We start from the raw sequence: 22,360 nt of genomic DNA, 5'->3' as shown, positions 1-22,360 counted from the left end.
CAACAACAAATATACAAGAATGCATTTTGTTTATTCTGATTGAAAAAGGCTTTGTCCTCTTGTCCATGTCATTCCAGGTGTTTCTTAGACGAAGCCTGTAAGTTTAGTTGTCCCACAGCCACCTGTTTATTTAAAGTTCATGCCATTGGGTCCCTAAATGGCAGAGTTTAGCCCATGGTGAAAGCAGGTCTGAACTTTATAGAAAAGTGGTATAATGTGTGATGCAGCCCTAGAGAAAATGGTGTAGGAAGCAGAATAGAAACAGCTTATATTGAGCAAACACTCATGTTCTTACAATGAAATGGTTGACCTTCAACAATAAATCCCATCACAGTTAAACAAACATTTCTCTCAAGAGAACTATCTCAGATCTAATACACATTTCCCACTACAAGTCACCTCTTTGACACATTTTGCTATCATCACTTGCTTTTCCATCATACTGGGAACACTGCTCAGTCTCTTCCTGCTGTACCGGCCACACTCCTGTAAAAGTGGGCGACGAACACTGGGTCACACTCTTCCAGCATATGCAGGAAATGATTTCTCTCCTCTTCTCCCCAAGACTCAAACCACTGGGTCCACAGGCGCAGCTGGCACTCAAAGATGTTGGGCAGTCTGTCTTTAACCTTGTCAGGGCACAAAAAGAGAAAGCAGCTGTTAGCTGGAATTTCCCCTTGTGGATCTAATAAAAGGAATATTGAATTGAATTGTTAAATGACATCACGGTACTCTCTGAGGTTATTTGTTATTAAGTGGCAGTGCAGAAAGTACCTGAAGAGTACTCAGTGAATCTAGGAGGGTGCACACTTTTCCAGGCACAGCTTTCCCCAGGAGGTCCTGCAAGAACCGTTCCCTCTGATTGCCGGTCCAGCCCTGGAACCAGCTCAGGACGCACCGCTGCTCCTGGAGGCTGACATACGATATGGGCTCCGGGTCTCTCATCTGACCTGCATTCGGTGAAGAGCAGGACAGCTTCTCAAGGCTGGGAGGGCTGACTACACCCTGTGGGGCTGGTGGAAAGTCCTCCGGGCTGGGAGTGGAGCAGCCGGTCCAGCGTTGTATTGCCATGGTCGGTGATCCATCTGTCGTACCTCTGAGCTTGGAGTTGTGGGTGCTACACGGGGCGTCTGTGGCTGTGAGTCTGTGGCTGTCAGTGGACTGTTGTTGCTGCTGGTTTGGGCCTTGACTGACATGATTAAACCACGACATCTTTGGAAATACAGGATTGTTTCTGCCCGAGAGAAGCCAGCTATTCCTCTGCTGTAAATTAATCCTCAGTGCCAGCTGCTGGGAGAGACGTCGGTCTGGGTAACGTTAACATGTAGTTTAGCTTATAAACAAGACTGTCGGACTATCGGAGTCTGAATTTAAAAACGGCGTAAACTGCTTTTAACGTAAATATTTGTGACTATCCATGTTTTCAAACGTAAATTACCTTCTTGTCGGCATATCTGAAGTACAGCGACGTTGTGCGAGTCGCGCTAAGCTTTCTAACAGTATTGGACAGGAAGTGAGCGCAGCCGTGTTGTGTTGGAAATCAAGCTTGCGCAGATTTTGCGCAAAGATTGATACTGACTAAGTAAAAGCATTACAACGGTAATTTGTTTAGAAAATGTAAAATAAATTAATTTAATGACGTTGAACATTAATTTTGTGTGTTTTGGATTTTAAATATTGAGAAACGTTTTATTTATGTGATATTTGATTAGGGGGAAGTCGTTGACGATGACGCTGGGTGGAGGAAGGCGTTGCTCGTCGCTCTCGATGGGAACTAGAGGAACGGAAAATGGCGGATCTCGAAGACGTTACCCTAGACGGGAGACCGCTCCAGTCCCTTCGAGTAGCGGATTTAAAAGCTGCACTTGAAGAGAGAGGACTCTCGAAAAGCGGGCAAAAGAATGCTCTCATTAAAAGACTCAAGGGGGTGAGTTCTGCTGCGAAATACCGGACCACAGTTGCTGCGAGCTAGCGTTAACGATGAGACGGGCTGATGCTCTCTCGAGGGCCGACAACTGAGTATCGTTACTGCCGAGCAGCGTAGTAGAGTTGTCGAGGTTAACGACCACTAGTCAGCTGAAAAATGTAAATATATGCACTATATTGTAATTCAGCAGTGTTTTCGGCATACAGAAATATACCGACCGTAGCAAGAGCGTGAGTTCAATAAACTTAGTGGCTAATCTCAAAGTGTGTGTCGGGTGATGTTGTCCTGTTAGCGCGTTAGCTACCCTGGCTAACGCTGTGACTTGAGCGGTGGCCTGGCTTGTTGCTGTGTTCCTTTAACGATGTTTGTCCCAAGTGCTGTTGGTGTGCATGAGTTTAGCCGGGAGGTTAACGTTACACCGGTTATGTAGTAGCTGGATAACTTTTATTATTTGCTTTCCAATGTCATTTAAGTTAACGTTAACGCAACGTCTGTGAGCTGACAAATTTCGTTGTTTTCCGCAAAATTTCGGAATACTTTGGCTCGCAAATGTAGCCCAGGCCCACGAGCTGCCATATGTCCAGAATGAGCCAGTTTGTTTACATTGCGGCTGGTATTTAGCCTTATCTACTTCTCCATGAAAGTCGGGGCACTATTTTCTCTCTTCATTCCTTTTAAACTGGATAACTTGGTCCGCTAAATTACAATTTATTGCGACGCAAAAGTAGCAAGTGGTGTTGACATTTGGCATATCCATGTTAAACGTTTATCATCCCAATGTAGCGATATCATCCTGATCTCACATGTGACATGTGAACACTGTGTTATTTAGCTATAACGTACGATATAGAGAAACGTTACTACACTGTCTGTTACCATCGTGGGTACATGAAAAATCCCGCTTAAATTATGCAAGTTATAACACAGTTGTATACAATGTAGACCTTCTGGCACCAAAAGCAAGCTACTGATCTCAAATGGTCACATTTTCAGTATTGGTTATTATATTAGGTATCGTGTGTTGTTTGCTTTACTGCTTATCATCGTCTGAGGAGATAAACATTACTGTACTTGAAGAAGTATTTTTGTGTATATTCTTTTGTGTGCATGCAGGAGGAAACAGTAGAAGCAGCAGATTAGGAGGGTGCTGCATGGTTTGTTTAAAAATAGTTAAGTTCAAACCATGTTGGATCCTGCAGCTCATGCTTGCAACTCTGGTTTGCTTTCCGCCACAGCCTGTGAGTTGTCTTGCCCATTAGGATCGGATTGACTCTGATGACTTTTGCCATGTTACTTCTAACTAGAGAACTCTATGGTCACTATCCTCCTCTCTTTCTTCACAAGTTTCTGGTTGCTCTTGATTTTAGCTGTATCAAAGACAGAGCAGTGCACAGTAACTGGGTTCTTATAGCTGACCCAGATATTTACCACCAGTACCAAGTCCAACAACTCTGAAAAAATACCTCCCTGCTATTGACATCAAATGAATAAAGTCTTTTCTTAATACCAGGCTCTTATGCTGGAGAATCTGCAGAGAACCTCCACCGCTCATGTTGGACTGCAGCCAAACTCACAGGTAAGTGTCTCAAAGATGCATTAGTTTCAACAACTGAAGCCCCTTCCCATGTAATTACAAAGTATAAATGACAAAATGTGCATTAGCACAATTCCTCATAAATGTCTGCAAAAAGTATGCACGATTGGCCTTGGAGGCTCAAATTCTATTTTTAATGTGGTCTCTCTGTATTTAGATTGGTGAGGAAATGAGCCAGAACAGCTTTATCAAGCAGTATCTGGCTAAACAACAGGAGCTCCTGAGGCAGCGTCTGGAGAGAGAGGCTCGTGAAGCATATGAAACAAATGGTAAGTGTTAATAGAATCCTGCGCTGCAGCTAAGTAAGTTACTGTACACACCTCGGGTCATTATACATTTGTGTGATTTTATTTATTTGTCTTTTGCCAACAGAGCAAGAGGACCACAAAGAAGTTAATAACAGTACCTCATGCCCTCCTCAGGCCCAGGTCAGACATCACTTTTATTTCGTACCTGTTGCAATCGGTAACGTTTTCTAATCTTTTTGTCTGGAGATTCTCTGCGCTCCAATAGATGTTGCACATTTGAAAGGAACTTGCTGGTAAGAATGGTGCCACATTGTTTACATGGAGGAAAATTGGCACATTACTTAAGACAAAATAAGTCTCACCTCCCCTTCTGTTCTCATCAGGATGTTACACCAGCATTGGCTGAGCAGCACAAGCCACCTGGCCCCTCTGGTGGAGAGGGATTGTTTGGTGCTGTGAATGAGGGAGAGGCTAACAGGAACCTGGAGGCTGACATGTCTGGTCCTCCTGCTTCTGGTTCCGTGGCCATGCGCGTTCCTGGTGGTGAGCAGCGACCAGAGAGGGGTTCTGCATCCAATGAAGTTGCTGCTGACAGCGACGATGAGGATAGTGAGGATGGCGAAGAGGATGGTGACGATGATGACTGGGACAGCGTTGCACGGAGGAGAAGCCTCAGAGAGCCGGCCAGAGTGCCCACAACAAGAGAGAGGTCTGGAGCATCCTGTCAACCACCGCAGCAACACATGCCTTCTCTTTTGTCCCCTCAACTCCGCCAGCCAACGCCTCCTCCCTCCCCACCTCCAGAGTTATCCTTCCCCTTGCCTGACACCCCTAAACAGAGCCCCCCTAGTCCAGATGTAGCCCCAGCTAGGCGCTCACCTAGTACCTCCAGCTCTGGTTCCTCCAGCAGTGGCAGTCGCAGTAGCAGCCCAGAACCACAAAGGAGTACTGAGCGCAAGCCTGGCCCACTGACCCTTCTGGCACGGAAGATGGCATCAGAAGGTGCTTTCTCTGGAGCAGGTTGGCACAGTGGTGATGGGGAAGGCGATAGGCAGGAGAACAATTCTCCATCAACAACATCATTACCTAGCAGAGGACCACCAGATGGTCTGGTATCTGCTATCACTCACACAGCCAACACTGCAGGCCATGTGCCATTTCCCATGATTCCAGGCACTAACCAGGGTGTCACAGGATCACATTCGGCCCATATTCAAGTACCTGTGAGTGTGCTCAAGGCCACTGCAACAGAAGAGAGGGACAGACAGAGGGACATTGGGGTAGAAAGAGAAAAGGCCCTAGAGCTTGAAAGGCAAGAGAAGCAGAGAAAACTTGAGTTAGAACGAGCAATGGAGGAAGAGCGGGAAAGAGCTCTTGCACTGGAGAGGGAGGAAAGAGAGAGAGCTCTGGAGAAAGAGAGAATTGAACGACAACAGGCCATAGAAAGAGAAGAGCGAGAAAAGGCTTTGCAGCTGGAGAGGGAACTTGCCTTAGAACGAGAGAGGCAGGAGAGGGAACTAGCTTTGGCTAAAGAGAGGGAAGAGAGAGAGCAAGCCTTAGCACGAGAGAGGGCGCTGGAGCTTGAGAGGCAGCAGGAGCTTGAGAGGCAGAGGGCCCTGGAGCAAGAACGTCTGCAGAGAGAAAAAGAGGAGAGGGAGAAGCGAGAGAGAGAAGAAATGGAAAGAGCAATGGAGCTAGCAAGGAAGAGAGAAAGGATTCTTGAGCAAGAGAGGTTAGAGAGAGAAAGAGCTCTGGAGGCTGAGAGACTGGAGAAGGAGAGGATTGAGAGAGAAAGGGCTTTGGAGGCTGAGAGACTGGAGAAGGAGAGGATTGAGAGAGAAAGGGCATTGGAGCAGGAAAGGTTGCAACGAGAGAAAGCTTTGGAGCAAGAAAGAATAGAGAGAGAGAAAGCCTTGGAGCAAGAGAGACTAGAAAGAGAGAGAGCCCTGGAGCAAGAGAGACTAGAAAGAGAGAGAGCCCTGGAGCAAGAGAGACTAGAAAGAGAGAAAGCCATAGAGCAAGAGAGAATTGAGAGAGAGAAAGCTCTAGAGCAAGAAAGGTTGGAGAGGGAGAGAGCCCTAGAACAACAGAGGTTAGAGGAGAGGAAGGAAAAGGAGAGAATTGAGAGAGAGAAAGCATTGGAGCAAGAGAGGATAGAGTGGGAAGCCTTGGAACGAGAGAGGAAGGAACAAGAGAGGATGGAGAGAGAGGCAGCTTTGGAACAGGAGAGGATGGAGAAAGAAAGAGCAGAGAAGGAGAGGAAAGAGAGGCTGGAGAGGGAGAAAGCTCTAGAGCAGGAGAAAATTGAAAGGGAGCAAGCAGAGATGGAGCGGAAGGAGAAAGAGAGGGCTCTCGAACAGGAAAGGGTAGAAAATGAGAAAGCCATGCAGAAAGAGAAGGAGCAGCAGGAGAAGGCATTAGAGCAGGAGAAAGAGAGGGCTAGGATGGCTGAAAAGGAGAGGGAGAGTCACCTCCCTCCATCCAAACGTGGCCGTGAGATTGGTCTCACCCCCCTGCCCACTCCTCCCCCCCTCTCTACAGGACCAGGTAGAAAGTCATCAGCTGATGCAGGAGAGCAGGAAGATGTCCATGTTCCCATGTCCCGGAGTGAAGTAGCAGAATCCAGTGCACCCATGTCACCAACACCCCTGTCGCCTCAGTCTTCATTCAAGAAGTTCCGGTTCCTAAGGGACTCCCAAATTCAGCCTCAATATTCCTCCACATCCATGGTTATCAAGCAGCCCCGTAGCTTCTCTGATACCCCTCAGCCTCAGGTCTCACCTGTCTCCTCCCTCACCAGTGTTGGGGAGCGACAGCAGGAAGGAAACCAGCCCTCCACTGAGGAGGATGGTCCTCAGATGCAGACAAAACTGGAGGTTGTTGCTGGGCAGCCAGGAGCTGTGGGGACCCAGTCTGAGAGGGAAACTGCTGTTGGCACCACACTGATCCAGAGTCCCAAAAAAGCAACAAACCTCGTATCAGAGGACAGTGCCAAAGCAGATTCACTTAAGATGGAACAGGTTGCCAAGGAATCCACCAAAAAAGGAAAAGATGCGCATGAAGGCAAGGGTTCCTCAAGTCCAAATGCTGCACAACGGAAGGGAAGAGATGCAAAGAAGGAAGAAAAACAAGTAAGAAAAAGATCATCGTCTGATGATTCCTCTTCCTCAGAATCGGACTCTGGATCCTCATCATCTCGCTCCTCTGGCTCATCCACGTCTTCTCAAGAGAAAACCTGCTCTGCTTCAAGAGGTCGAAGGGTAAGTGGTATAAAAGAAACCCATCTTTCTGTCCCTGACATGCAGTGCCTATACCATGTGTTTTCCATACAACAGGAACAGCCTCTTTGAAGGTACAGGTTGTTTGAAGTCACATGACGTTAAATTCAGATGGAGGGAAGGAAGTGTAAACCGCAATGCAGAGATGGAGGAAAGTTCTTACTACATTACAGTTGTTTGGTCCGGTGAAATGCCACTAAAGACATGGATCACCACTAAACAAGACAAAGAAGTCATTGCAGTCCATTGCAGTTGCATGGCAGGGTATGTTATTTACATTCACCTGTCTTATGTGAAATTGTTAACGGCGATTTAACAAGCTATTACTTTGAATCCATCAGCATAGATTTTAAACATTAAATCTATAGCTTATGTTCCACAATTTCCACTATTATTCGACATGGCTTGTCCTGACCGTAGATGGTTAACAAGCCATTTTTTTCTGCATTTTTCATTTCCTTGTGGTTTCTCGGTTTGAGCAACGGTAAACTATGTAAAACATCAGCATTTTGAGTGTGTGTGTTATTGTGTTTCCTATGCAGAAAATCACTTCCTGCCCTTCATCTGCAGTTGGCACCACAACAAAAGAGTGACATGACGTTATGTGCAAACAACATGTTGTGTTATAGCAACATTTATTCACTCACAATGGACCCCTGTCTCTGAAGTTTTAAGCACCATGGCATTCAGCTATGCATAATCTTGCCGTACTTATCAATATTTGTTAAAAATCATTCTGTCACTAGATGGCATTATCACAACAGACGCCCCGCTATAGTCTGCTACTTTCATTTACTGAGACAAACAAATGTTGGTGCATAACAGTACATTTAGACATACAAATACTAAGGAAGTGGGGCTGCGCGATATGACAATTTATCGCGTTACAGTTTACCAGTTTACCAAGTAAGTACCTTTACAGCTTTTTTTTAAAGGTAATATTTGATTTGCAATAATTTCACCTTGGAATATTTAAGGTTATGGTTACGAAAATTGTTTCATACAACCTTGATACCGAAGAGGTTGGGACACTGTCAAACATAGACAAGCAGAATGCAATAGTGAACAATTTGTGTTTACCAACAATGGAAGTGTTCCTGAGCCCATGCAGTAATCTCCTTTATATAATCATGTGTTCACAAAGTGGTAAAGCTCTCTCCATGTTTGCTTGTGAACGACTGAGCCTTTCCAGGATGCCCCTTTCATACCCAATCATGATACTATCACCTGTTATCAATCAACCTGTTTACCTGTGAAATGTTCCAGACAGGTGTTTTTGGAACATTCCACAACTTTCCCAGTCTTGTGTTGCTCCTGTCCAAACTTGTTTGAAATGTGTTGCTGACCTCAAATTCAGAATAAGCAAATATTTACAAAAAGCAATGAAGCTCATGAGTTTAAATATAAAATATATTGTCTTGGTGCTGTTTTCAGTTGAATAATGTCAAAAAGCATGATAAAATGATCACATTCTGTCATGTTTTACACAACATCCCAGCTTTTTTGGAATCAGGGTTGTGCAACAGTGGTGCCAAAATGTGCTATTGGTTTGGCACTCTTGCCTGTCACAAGACATTTGCAGAAAGGTAGACCTTTTGTGGCCCACAATGGGTATTTTTTGGGAGTTTTGAAACTCTGGAAGTGGCCCCAAAGTGTATGTATAAAGCGTCAAGTGCAATGATCATTGTCTTGCCTCTTGTATCCATATGTCTGAGTGCACCACAAAGCTACTGGTGATACATACCAAACTTTTCTTGGCTTTTAGAATATACAAAATACACATACACACACGCTACATACTACATACATGTAGTCAGAGCCATGCACAGGTGCAGTGTCTGTGTACAAGATTACTAATCTGACTTGAGAACCAGTGCTTGTAATATAAATTGTTGTATAACATGATATGTTGCTCTGTTGTCTGTCTCTGTTAGGAAGGGAAACCTGAAAGAGATGCCTCACCACAGCACCGGGTTCCATTAGAAGCACAGGCTGAGGTTTTAAAGGAAACTCCAAAAGCAACCCCTTGCAAAAGAGAGGTGCTGGTCCATAACAGTGACATAACTGCTGATGGAGACATTCACCCCAAGGTCAGCTGGTCATAAGTTAACACACCACCAGATTTTTATAACATCTGTGACAACCATGTGCATCCACTTCTAACCTAAAAATTGCAATTCTGAAGGAAATGGATATAGCTAAAATCAAGTTATACTACAGACCCATCTCACGATGGCTTTATATCTTGCATTTATTTTGCCTTTGGTGGTATTTAAGGTTTAACTATTTCAACAACTTTGACACACATTATATTCTTTCATTTTACTCTATTTCCTGCCCTTTTAAATCCCCAGAAACCGTTCACTGAAGCACCAACCAGAGATGAGACACAAAGGAAGAGAAAGGGCAGCGAGGGAGAGGAGGAAAAGGACAAACAAAGGTCTGCTTTTAAGTCTTGGTCTATTGAGACATGTCCTGTGTGTGTGTGTTAGATTTACTCACACAGGTAAATGAATCTGTGCCCTTACAACACCTAAGTCTGCATGCTTTGAACGGGATGTCTACTGTGTGGTCAGCAGTGCAGTCTTTAAACCTGCGGTGCCAGACATTTGTTTCCCCCCTTCTGGCAGTGAGAGTAATAACATGAACACTGACATCACACTTATGACACGATAGGTTCCGCCATACTCCTAGTTGCAGTGGCCTACTCTGTAACTACAGATGTCCCCCCATCAGCTCTCATTGCCATGTAAAAACTCTGGTATACTGGAAAATACAGAGAGATTTATCTGGTACTGATAGGCTTAATCAGCATTTCGTAAACTTGTTTGGCAAGGGCTTGAAAGTAACTGACGGTCATTTATATATAAAAATCCCAAACTGCAGGTTTAATGAGACGTGACACATCAGTACTACAGAAGTTGAAAGCAGGTGAAATGTCAAAACTTGCCATGAAAATGTCAACAAAAGGCAAGATTAAAAAGGGCTTAAACAGAACCCTGAAAAGAAATGTTGCCAATAAACAGTGACATTGCTGGACTTATTTCTGCTGCCGCATTTCAAGATGAAGCATAGTAGTATTTGTGCAGCTCACTGGTACATACTTCCACTCCACCAGAAATACCAGAAGATTAAAAGTCACCCTGTGTATGAGCACAGAGGAAACAAATGAATTCAATGGAGTAAATGTTATATATACTCTAAATGGGAAATGTTATTGCACTCTCTTGACTTTATTCCTTGAAATTTGCTTAAATTCTGCAGAATTTTAGTGAATACATAATCATGTGTGTATGAGAGGTTAGTGCAGCTGTACATGAAGCCCATGGTGAAAAAGTCGCTGGAATACATATTCTTTACACGCTGCTGCCCACAGTCACTTTGTCATTTCATACATCGAGTTGACATACACAGGATCAACTTGACTATTGAACAAATAGCATTACCGCTCTACTCTTCAGAAGTTATTGCTTGTTAGGATTCATTTTACAACATGACAGCGACTCTAAATGTGCATCAAATCTACGCCAGGCTTATCAGAAAAATATGTGCAAGCACAAGCCATGTGAGCCACTGCAATGATCAGAGAAAGGCAGGCAGAAGAGACAGTCAATTTAAATCAAGGCTTTCATGGGGTCTGCCATGTTGCACCACCGTGTTTCTACAGTAGCCTAGAGGGGACGCAACTAACACTGGCTTGAAAGACTTTTTTGCATTATTAGCGACCACCTTAGGGGAGGGTGAAGTGAGGAAATCCAACACACTGGACCTTTATTGCAGCATTAAGAGTAAATGTTGATTGCACAGTGTAGTGGCTGTAGAGAGCACAATTGGCATTTAGATCAGTTCCCTAAAAGCCCTTCTTTCACCATGAAATTTTGTCTTCTCTTGGGAAGATGAAGGCTGACTAGCCATCCAGTCCATCTATCACCATAGATTTGAAATGATAGCTAATATTACACCATTTCTACCATTATATGACTTGACTCCTCTGGACTGTAGACGATTATCAAACCATTTTTTCTGTCAATTTCTTGCAGTTTTCACCCTTAAGAAAAACAACTTTTGTTACTCAATAAAAGCTCCTCCTGATTTCTTGGTTTGATCGACCTGAGCAACCACGAACGACGCAAAACATCTGCAGTGACAGACGGTTGTTTGCAGATGATGTCATCTGCAAGCAACCTACTTGATGTATTTGCTACATTTCCCTCCAGCACAGCAGGTGACAGTATGTAGAACATTAGCCGTAACATGCATTGATGAGAAGTTACTTACTCAAACGGCATGCACCAAGAAAACAATAAGGTGAACAAGAGCAAGAAGGATGAACGTGAGAGGGATGGAGTACCTACCAAAAGGTTTGGGCAAGTATCTCACCAAGTGGGAAGAGGCTCACCCTAAATAAGGAGCAACTTCAGTCAAAGTTGTGTTTTTGTAAAATATGCCACATGTAACTTGGTGTATCACATGGAGACAAAAGTTACAAAGCGAAAGTGTGCCTAAGAGGTGCAGAAACACACCTGGGCATTCATACTCTCTCTCTCACATCCATTTTCATAATCACCCTCTTCTATCATTTGTCTCGCTTGCCAATTGCCTCTCAAAAAAATCACAATTGCGTAAGTGATACGTACATATTCTTGAAGTAGCACATAAACAAAGCGAGTGCTGAATTGATATGCCCTTTAGTGTTTTCATTCACATGCAGGGATGTTCACATCATTTAACATTAACCTGGTATCTGATTCTGACCCCCCAATTGTTAACACTATCCTTGTTGCTCTGATATTTTAAAGCAAGTGGTTGCCTAGTGGTGATTTTAAGATTCACTGTGTGTCCCCTTGTCTAAATGTAAGGATGTGGACAGAGTTAGGGGCGGTGGGGCGGCCCAGGGCGGGGCGTCGGAAAATCTCTCATATTTTCTAATCCAAATGTCGACAGGTATGTGTATTAAATTTCCCATCAGGCAATTGATGAGACTACCTTTCGGCCGGTGTGGCTGAGATGATGCGGGTCCTTTCTGTACGCGATATTTTTTTTTTTTTTTCCTTTTTTTCCCGTCCGTAGCAACATGGCTGTGCTCTGTCGATGGCTTTAGCTGCCGATGCCGGCCTATGGTTTTCCATACAGCGGCTCAGCTAAACAGCAGGCGAGGCTTTTTCCGGCGCTGGTTTTGGTTGATAGCCGGTACGGACATGAACGCGGTCAGACAGGAGTAGTCTCTGGTGAGAGGAGGGCAGGGGGGAGGGGAGAGAGAGGGCTCGTTGCGACGCAGTCATTTTCGCAGCAGCCGCAACCTGTATGCTGCGTTTCCACCGAGCAGTTTGTCTGTTGGCTGTGAACTTCCCCCAACTTAATGTAAGTCTCAATGAGCAGACGTGTGTACGTGTGCGCGCATGAGGATGCCGTGAGAACGCGGGGCGCGCGCTCATTTGTCAGGTATTGTGTAGCTGTAGTGGAGCGTTTGGTTTGGTCTGGTCGGACTCGGCACGTCTGAAGGAGGACTGCGGTGGCTCTGCATGCTTTGGCTCCTCTCCTCGGCTCAGTTCTTTGACCCCCGTTCAAAAATTAAGAGCAACGTATTTATGAAACGACGAAGTGACCGTGGTCAGCAACGTGAGATGCGTTTAAGGCGCAGTTGTTTTAGCATCACATGGCTGCTGTTGGTCTCAGCGGAATAGTTTCCACTGCTGAGATTTTTTTTAATGCTGCCTTTTGGTTCTTTAATAGAAAATTGTTATTAGTGTTAAAGGATCCATAATTTATTCCATAACTGTTAAATATAGTTAAATATAAAACAGTGCCTTTGCATGTTCGTGTTTAGTTACATGTGCTTCATGTAATGAGATAAGGTTAATAGGTTACTAATGATTTTTAATACATACCCATATTTTTAGAGGGCAGATGCATTGCCATTCTCACATTTTAATTATTCATGAATCTGACTTTGGTATTGACATAATAAACTTTGAACTATGAATGTATGCTGTTGCATTTGTCAAGGTTTGATTTTTTCATTACCTATTTTAAAAAAATACTCCCCCCCCCCCCCCCCCATCCTAATGGTCTGCTCATCCATTCCCTTTTTTCTGCTAATGTGTTTTTCACACTACACAGGCAGGTGAAGGAGACTGTCATGGAAGAGCCAGAGAAGCTTCCAGAGACCAGCGAGGAGGTAAGACACCTGAAGAACCATGAATCATCCTGGTCCTCAAGGCTGTTGGCAGCTGAGGACTTAGATGGATGGACTCATTATTCATTTGAGCCTTTATAGTTGAATCTCTGTGATTTACACATAGTTTATATTAACCTGGATACATTTAATTATATGTTTATGTTCTTTGTTGGAAATCTTTTCTTTACATTTTAAAGATACTTCCAATAGATGACCTAATGAGCCCTTTACACAAGTGGTAGAATGTGTGTAGGAAAGTACATGTTTTTAGTTTGGCTGTTTGTAAAACCTTTGTTGGCACTGTCATAGGCAAAAACAGCAAGGGTGTTTTCTCACTGTGGCTGATGTTTAAACCCCAAATGATTGCTTTGTTATAAAGGTGCTCATGCCTCTTCCATTGCCCCTCTTGGTACCTGCATACTACCTCTGCCACTACTACTACTTCTACTACTACTACTGCTACTGCTGCACCTGTTCCACTCTCCCCAAGAATCCAGAGTTGACCACAGATAAGCCCCCAAGGCTGCACTGCAGAGGGACACCCCTGGCAACAAAGGCTGCCTCATTGTCATGGATATGGCTTGCAGGAGTTATTGATTGGACGAGAACATTCAAAGAAGGGGTTGGCTAGTCAATGTGGCCCACCACTCTTTGCCTTTATCCACCAATCTGCCCATGTGCCCTTAAAATCAACATGGAGAAGAGACAAGCTAGGATGTGTGCTCACATCAAATCAAGGCTGCTGTGAAACCCTCCCAACAACTGAGTAGTTCTAAGATTGTTTCCCTAAGAGACATTTATAACCCACTTGCAAAGAAATGTTGGATAATATGGACATGTCATTTAATGCAGCTCATGAACTATAACATGCTTGACAATGGACAATTTGGAGTTTGTTCATCTCTTGGAATGGAATTCAGATTTCTCCAGCAAACACCCTCACTGGATATTAAATGAGTTTTCACAAGAGACCAAAGCTTTTATCTGGACACAATGGGCGGGACAGTTTTTATTTAAACTGAAGACGGACGTACTGTTTGGGTGCCTTTCTACACCAGCCGTTCGCCAGATTTTTTCTACTCTGTGACTGTGAATGAATTTACTGTGCCCTAAACACCACTGAACTTTAGAATCAAAATTTTGGCTTTGGATGCACAGTGACTGTTGACAACGTTCAACATCTGATCTCCAACTCACTGGACTCATTGTTCCTGTCTGTTGTTATAAGAGCCTGTCGCATTTTTGAAAGGACTAATACCAGCACACCTGAGGATGACGGATTTGGCTAAAAGCAGTTCAAAGCCCCTACCCCAATGAACTATTGAACACATCCTGCCAGCCAACCAACTTTCAGATTTCCATCCAAACATCTCAGCCACCTTTGATTGGACCCTTGTTGCCTAGATACAGTACATGCAGTCGTGATTGGGCCATATCCAAACCAGTAAGGATCAGGTGTCAGTGGTGCCAGGGAATAAGTAGACATTTACTTAATGTTCTAATTTATACAGTTATTTTGAACATGCTTAGTTTCAGTCATACTCTCTGTAGTCTTTGCCGGGAGAAGCAGCATTTTTAAAAAAAAAAATGTTTATCGTAATTGTGGCTACTGCAGTTTAAACAAAATTGTTCTAAACGTCTTTTTCATAACCTTTATTCTGTCTTTGTTGACTTCCACTTCTGTGAAGCTGATTGGAGATAAGGTATCTATTCTGACACAAAGTTTTCAAAGAACAATTTAAACTGCAGTATTTCCACCAGATCCTTGTTTGTATGATAGAGACTGCAACTACTGTGTAGTCTGCAAAACCAAGTAATATTAAGCAATATATAGGTGTAGATCATCAAATAATTGTTAATGGTATGCAATTAATTACCAGTGCAGTACACAACCACAGCTTGGTGCCATTGAGTAGACTTGATATTGCAAAAGACTTTGCACAGCAGTTTCTATCATTCACTCTCTCAGTCCCTACTTGTCCCCCTTCCTGTTATTGTTCCACCTTTCCTCCAACCTGTCCTTCACCATTTGTCTCCACCCATGGTGTCTGCCTCTCACCTCTCCCATTTCTATTGGGTTGTTGTTATCTTGTGTTTCAGACACCGAAGGCCTTTTCAGCTCGAAAGATCTCTCTTAGCAGTGAGTACACCTTCCCGATTTGTCAATGTATATCCACTAAAAATATTGTTTTTGCCAAATTGACAGGCTCAGATTCTAAGTGTCAGACAGTGTTACGACAGAGAAACACCTTTATGTTAAAGACTAAGATCCTTTTTGGTTAACCAGAAACAGCTGTTACAACGCTCACAGAAACATTCATTCGTCATTTTCGTTATTCTCGCTATTGTCTCTGTGCAAAGTGGGGAACATTTTGCAGTGCACACCATCAGATCGTGTTATCTTCACATCACATCTCCACAGTGTAAGCACGTTGTACAACAATAATAATCATCCGTGTCAAACACCTGCTGTATGGAGGTGTGTGAATTGAACGAAGCTTTGATCTTAAGTAATCAAGTTACTCAAATTTCTCTCATTTCAGTGCTAGCCAGAACAATGTGTTGGGTGCTTGGATTTGTCATGTGATGTACAATTTTACTGTATATGCTATGTGCCTAAGGACTCAGTGATGTTTTTTGTTGCTCATCTTACCAGGCACTAAATCATCCCCAGGCACTGGCAGTGCAGAGGGCGAGCAGGAATCTGGGGCCGCTGCAGGTCGCAAGAGGAGGTGGGGCTCCAGCACAGCTGTCACTGCCAAAAAACCTTCCATTAGCATCACTACAGATTCACTCAAGGTATTTGCAACATTACGTTGTGGTTGCTAGTAATCCTCATATGAACACATAGATGTGCTATACTGCCTCTGTCTTGTATGCCAAGCATAGCAGGCCTATTCACCTCGTGCATGGTGTTCTTTGCCCTCAGTCTCTAATCCCAGACATTAGGCAGTGTCTCGGCCAGGAGGCCGTAGTGGACCTGCACCCGGAGGAAGCTGTCCTTTCTGGGCCCGAGGATGAAGAGAGGGAGCGCTCTGACCAGGACCTTCAGATCCGACGCACTGTCACACAGGTAGGTCAACAGGTCTTAATTGTTTTACCTGAATGACAAATCAAGTGTTTCTCATAATGGTGAAGTTACATGAATCTCATAATGAAGAATTGCTTGTATTGATGCCTTCCTTGTATGGCAGGTGGTGCACTCAGAGAGTCAGGAGAATGGACAGAAAGAGGCAAAGAGGAGCAGACATGAGGAGTTGGAGGAGGACGACATGCATGCAGACAGAGAGAGAACAAGGGAACATGACGACAAGATGGACACCTCATTTCCTGAAGCCATGGAAACCCAGTCTCCATCTGATACCAGCCATGATGTAGAAATCAACACTGGTAAAAGATCCATCCATCGTCTTTATGTACACTGGTTCAACTTAACAATTTGCATGAATCTTTTTAAAGATACATTATAAAACAGTGCCAACTTGTGTCAAAATAAGTTTTTTAAACCATGAACAATTTTTGAAACTTCAGCTGCACATAGCATCACCATGCCCAACAATACATGGATAGAAAAATCCGAAGGAGTTTTAACCCAAACTAAGATTTTTAAACTGCATTAGGTTGTATCAATGATGCTGTCTTAACATGTTGATAACTAATGAATCTTTCCAAATGTCTGGCAAAAGTTCTAAGAATACTTACCAAATGTAAAATTAGGGTAATGAAAATGTTTTCAAACAGAAATCGTGGTGACCACAAACCCATTTCACTGCCAACTTAACCAAATGTACCAGCTGCCTACCTATCACACTCTATGCAGCAGATTGCTAAATGGAAAAATTGCTTCTCATAAATGTTGTAAAGCCAAGTAATGAGTAATATGATTAAAATATTCTTTAACTGTGGATCAAGGAACCAACTTTAACCCCAAAAAATATAACTGTAGAGCTTAAACATCAAAATACAAGTTAAAACGGAAATATGTGTGGTAACCTACATTTTTTACCGGTTTAGTCATGGAGGTCAAACCCATGCGTTGGGTGCGAGAAACAAGGCCAGAACCCCAAATGGCAGAGTCACAAAGCAGAGTCTTTATTAATAAACAAAGTACAACTGAAAATCACCGGGAACGGGAAAAAAACCAAAGTACAACACAAAACCAAAAGAGCTCCAAAAGGGAGAGACTAGACTTACTTTTGCTAGAACAGAAAACTCGCCCAACACAAAAACTGGCGGAAAGAACCCTCTCAAACAGTAAGGAACTAAAAGCAGACAAACAAACCGAAAAACTCCAAAAGGGAGAAACAAGTCTTATAAATGCTTGTAACGAAAAAACTCACGCTCTAAAAAACTGGCGGAGGAAAACACACTGTAGACAAAGCACGTAGGAAACTAGCTACTGGCACGAGAGCAAGAGACACGAGGGAATCACGGCTGGACATGAGAATAGTCTGGCACAGAAACGAGCGTGCTTGGAGCATATGAAAGCCGCAGGTGCGACTCGTGTGCCTCGCCCCCGTGCCAGCGGCTCCGCCTCTCCGCACCGAGATCAGCTGTGGTGAAACGGAAAAAGAACAGATGTAAATAATCAGACATAACGAAAACCCCGAGACCATGACACCATGCAGCTGTTGCTGACCGAACCTGAATCACAGAAGTGCTAGATGCACTACTAATCATCTCCTTAAAATAAGTTATCAAATAACTAAAAAATGTACATGTAGCATATTTTTTTTATTTCTTGTTTTAAGCTGTATTCACTTACTCCATGAATCATTTCTTAGAGTGCTGCAAACAGAAGTTAAGAGTTCAGATATGTGTGATAGTGTCAGTGTAGTAAAGAAGATGCTTTGTAACTGTTGTTTTTAACCCTAGTGACCCCCGGCGACACCCTCATTCGTCGCTCCATCAGCCAGCAGAAAACAGGAGTTTCCATCACAATCGATGACCCTGTTCGCACAGCCCGGCAGCCCTCACCACCCCGCGGCAAAGTCTCCAGCATTGTTCACATCAGCAACCTGGTGAGAGAACACTGTCCAGATTGCCTCTACAAACTGTACATTATTAACGCGACTTGATAATGGTGCACAGACGGAAAAAGCATCTTAACAACTGGTGTAACTGATGGAAATCATGGGTGTTTGTGGAATTGTTGCCTCTGATTGCAGGCAACTGACCCTGCCTCTTGTTGTGCCTCAGTATATATCAGTATGCCGTAGTTATACATATACTGTATGTGAATACATATTGTGTTTCTTAATGTATGCAGGCATGTTATTTTGACTAATATTAATAGTTTAAAGCAGTCATTTGATGAGGGCTCTGTAAACTTTTGTGTAGGTGAGGCCATTCACTCTGGGGCAGCTGAAGGAGCTACTCAGCAGAACCGGCACCCTGGTGGAGGAGGGCTTCTGGATCGACAAAATCAAGTCTCACTGCTATGTCACTGTGAGTTATTACAAGCATGTGTTTTCTCTGAAAAAGGATGGCAGCTCTGAATCAGGCTGTTTTGGCCCGCGGAAGGTTCTGCTGTGTCCTATCCTCTTCTCTCTGTGTTTAGTACTGTAGCTCAGATGAAGCAGTCGCTACCCGGGCAGCTCTCCATGGAGTGAAATGGCCTCAGAGCAACCCAAAAGTCCTGAGCGTAGACTTCTGCCAGCAAGATGAGGTAAGACCATGTTGTTATCAGTCCATTTTTCTCTTCTACCCACAGTGCTTAGTTGTCTGTGGTCTGAGTACATGTCTGCTTTGTAGCTGGACTTCCACAAAGGCTTGGGTGCAGCCGACAGACCCGGTGGAGAGGAACAGGGCCCTGGCTTCGGCCGTGGTCGAACATCGGGCCTGCCCTCTCTCCTCCCAGAGCGAGACCAGTGGGCTGAGCGTGAGCGTGAGATGGAGCGCCGGGAGAGGGCCCGAGCAGAGCGTGAGTGGGATCGTGACAAGGTCAGGGAGTTTGGGAAACCCGGAGAAGAGAAGGAGGGAGGTCCTCGGAGGTCGCGCTCCAGAGAGAGACGACGCAAAGAGAGGGGAAAGAGCAAGGAGAAGAAGACTGAGAAGAAAGGTAAGAGATGCAGCCGTGGTATTTATACTGTATGTACGTTAGGTAACATAGACTTTTGGTTAATACTGTACAGCCAAAACAACTCACCAGTTAAACCTCATTTCCACCACACCCTGCATTTCCACTGCAGACAGTACTCTGCAGGGCTAACCTTCACCTTTCCAGCAGTTGGAAACAACAGACAAGACTTTTCTTGGTAGAAGCTGCAGCATTTATTAACTGACATTCTAACTTATATAACACATTAAGAGCCAGATTGACAGTTTATCGCTAAATGCAGCATTTATTAACTGACATTCTAACTTATGTAATACATTAAGAGCCAGATTGACAGTTTATCGCTAACCTTTTCCTCTGCAACAAGGAGAGAAGCTTTCTTTGAGAAAAGGCTGCTGGCAGCAAGACAAAAGAGTTTGGAAATCCTACATCACAGCATGGAAGACGTGACGAGTGGTTGTTCCAATTCTCTCGGACCAATCAGTGGTCTGCAGTGTTATAACTCCACTTTTTAGTATCGGCTCAGCTGAACCTTAACAGAAGGCTAATGAAAAAACGCGAAGGAAAGGAGTGATTCTCTGTACAGTCCACGGCTTTGCCGTTGTAATTTGTTACGAACTGAACTGCTTGTTAGAAACACGGCTTTTATCAGTCGATGGAAAGTTAATTTGAAAATATTTCGAAAATATAACAGATGTTCGTAAGGTAATTGATTCATTCATGTTTTTTCAAGCACAAATGCTAAACATTCATTGGTTCCACCCTCTTAACTGGAAGGTTTTCCTGTGTTTTTTGTCTTGTCTTGTGATAATAAATTGAATATCTTGGGTTTTTGGATTGTTGGTCAGACATAACAAGATAGTTCAATATGTCCCTGTGCGCTTTTGGAAAGTGTGATTGGCATGTTACTGACTTTGGCTGAATAATTGATACTAAACAGAATTTTTGGTAATGGTTGCAGCCCTAATATTTAGTATTTTTTGGCAGAGAAAACGGCTGAGGATCCCCCTGCAAAGCTGCTTGATGATCTGTTCCGCAAAACTAAAGCACCTCCTTGTATATACTGGCTTCCACTTACAGAAGAACAGGTGAGACACAAACCATTTTATACTCTTTGCTTGATGATTTTAATGCATAATTTTCAAGTGTATGGCCTAGATATCCGATTAAAGTCTTGCTTTGTGCATTTTCTTCATTTTAGTGTGTTCAGCGGGAAGCTGCCAAAGCAGAACGGACAAAGGAGCGTGAGAAAAAGAGGAAGGAGCAGGAGGAGGAGGAGAAAAAGAAGGAAGAGGAGCGCAGGGAGAGGATGAAAGCTGGAGGCGGTGCGACAGGAGAGCGGAGTGAGGGTGAGAAGGACAAGGACAGAGACAGAGAGAGAGAAAGAGACAGAGACCGAGGTAGAGACCGGGACAGAGACAGAGACAGGGACAGAGACAGAGACAGGGACAGGGAGAGGGAGAGGGAGAATGACAAACGCAGGGATGGCTACCGTAGGCCAGGGGGCAGCGGGGCAGGTGGGGGGCGACGCTCACGCAGCCGCAGCGATCCACGAGAAAGGCGGCGTTAATGGCCAGTCAGGTGATTGAACTGTCTTAGAGACCACCCTCTTCCATTTGCCTTTCACTACATGTACTTTGTTACAATTAAGACCCAACAGAGGACCAACTGATGTCGTCACCATCTCTCAAATTGTCACCTTTTTTAAAGCACATCTACACCTACACACAGTCATGCTTAAAGGGGACCATGATTTTTTGCAGTGTTGTTTCCCAGAGTGCTGTTTGTCTCGCTCCGGTCAAGGTTTGATATATTTTCTTTGTATGTTTGCCTCTTCTTTATTCTTTGTTGTTTTGTTTTTGTCTTGACGGCATAGCAGTATGGCACACTGGGTTATTTTAATAATTTCCCCCAATGTTCCCCATTTGCCCCAAAGTGTAGGTGCCAATCATGATTTGCTATCAATTGTCGTCACCTCAGTATTTTAACAGCTCTGCAATTTGGATGAGGAATCCTTTTGTTGCTGCATGTAGTCCAAGGCTCTCCTTGCCGGTCCTGCCTAAAGAGAAAACTTAGCCTTCTGTCCAGAAGCTTGCATAAATCGAAAAATATTGGAATAGCTGTATTTGGCATTTTGTACAGATATAGAAGATTACTCAAAATCAGATCTTTAAATAAGGCAGCTCTTTGGGGTGTTTTTGGACAGGTGTGGAATAACTACTAAGGCAATGCAGTGCAGTGTTCCTCTCTCCCTTGATTTAGTTAAGAGATGAGATGATTCTGTGGGGGGAGAATCTATGTCTGTCACACCTGACACAAGTTATGATTTTGTCCTTGTCATTGATTCTTCCTCCTCCCTCCTCTCCCTCTAGTTCTGTTTATCCTGTAGTGTCAATACAGGCCTGAGAGGGGAGGTTGCATTATGAGTTTTCTCACCAATGGTTTTAATATTGTTTTTTAATCATTATTTTATCATTTTAGTACCAAGCTTTGTTTTTGTTTTTTAATTTCTTCTTTGAGTACGCCTATCAGTGGTGAATGTACAAATAATAAAAATTGAAATTTGAAATTGTGACATTTCTTTTCCATGCTCTCTGCTGATGGGGTTTGTATTGTAATGTCTTCAGTGCTTCTGGGGACAAAGAATCAAAAATGTAACTTGTTACTAATTAAGGGGGGGTTGCTTCAACCTAGTTAACTACACAGTCTACAAGTTTAATTCTGTGGTTACGCTTGGAGTCCACAAGGTGTCAGTCACACCACATTGTGGCCTGGCCCCTCAGCATACAAGCAAAGGACTTGAGGGATTCAAGTTAAAACTAAGAATACAAAAGGAAACTGCTATATAAGGATCCACTGATCTCACAGCAATTTGTACTGTTCTTATATTGGGAAACCCCCCTTTCCCTCAACGCCCACAAGGTGACAATGGCATTTTCATTTCTGTAAAATGATCTTAATCTTCGTTTCCTCCAAGTTGGTCATGGTAACCCTCTGTACCATCTAACTCCGTTACCCACCCTTCCCTTCTCCCAATCTGCTGTAAATCATGCATTTGCCCTCTTCCCCTGTACCAT

At 43.7% G+C, this 22,360-nt stretch overlaps 3 protein-coding genes across 4 annotated transcripts in view; 1 reads left to right on the top strand and 2 right to left on the bottom strand.

Annotated features, from left to right (window-relative positions):
• The window catches only part of LOC139339495 (E3 ubiquitin/ISG15 ligase TRIM25-like), a 308,448-nt gene that overhangs the window by 202,456 nt on the left and 83,632 nt on the right, over positions 1–22,360 (bottom strand). The gene's annotated exons all lie outside the window — the stretch shown is intronic.
• On the bottom strand, positions 13–4,274 carry c11h14orf119 (chromosome 11 C14orf119 homolog). Its single transcript, XM_070974987.1, has 2 exons — positions 775–4,274; positions 13–629 (listed from the first exon to the last, which is right to left on the bottom strand). The coding sequence occupies exons 1-2, from the start codon at positions 1,210–1,212 to the stop codon at positions 456–458; spliced, it is 612 nt and encodes a 203-aa protein (XP_070831088.1). The 5' UTR covers positions 1,213–4,274; the 3' UTR covers positions 13–455.
• On the top strand, positions 1,713–21,852 carry acin1a (apoptotic chromatin condensation inducer 1a). Of its 2 annotated transcripts, none has more exons than XM_070974986.1 (18): positions 1,713–1,927; positions 3,438–3,503; positions 3,679–3,790; positions 3,894–3,949; positions 4,153–7,029; positions 8,982–9,137; positions 9,402–9,487; positions 13,168–13,225; positions 15,326–15,365; positions 15,900–16,024; positions 16,155–16,298; positions 16,420–16,615; positions 18,101–18,246; positions 18,566–18,673; positions 18,786–18,893; positions 18,980–19,286; positions 20,271–20,371; positions 20,485–21,852. In XM_070974986.1, the coding sequence occupies exons 1-18, from the start codon at positions 1,790–1,792 to the stop codon at positions 20,851–20,853; spliced, it is 5,193 nt and encodes a 1,730-aa protein (XP_070831087.1). In that variant the 5' UTR covers positions 1,713–1,789; the 3' UTR covers positions 20,854–21,852. The 2 variants fall into 2 exon arrangements, with proteins under 2 accessions (XP_070831087.1, XP_070831086.1); XM_070974985.1 differs by having other exon boundaries at positions 15,882–16,024.

This window comes from Chaetodon trifascialis, chromosome 11 (assembly GCF_039877785.1).
Source record: "Chaetodon trifascialis isolate fChaTrf1 chromosome 11, fChaTrf1.hap1, whole genome shotgun sequence".
NCBI classification, from domain to species: Eukaryota; Metazoa; Chordata; class Actinopteri; order Chaetodontiformes; family Chaetodontidae; genus Chaetodon; species Chaetodon trifascialis.
This window is presented reverse-complemented; position numbering and strand designations above follow the sequence as displayed.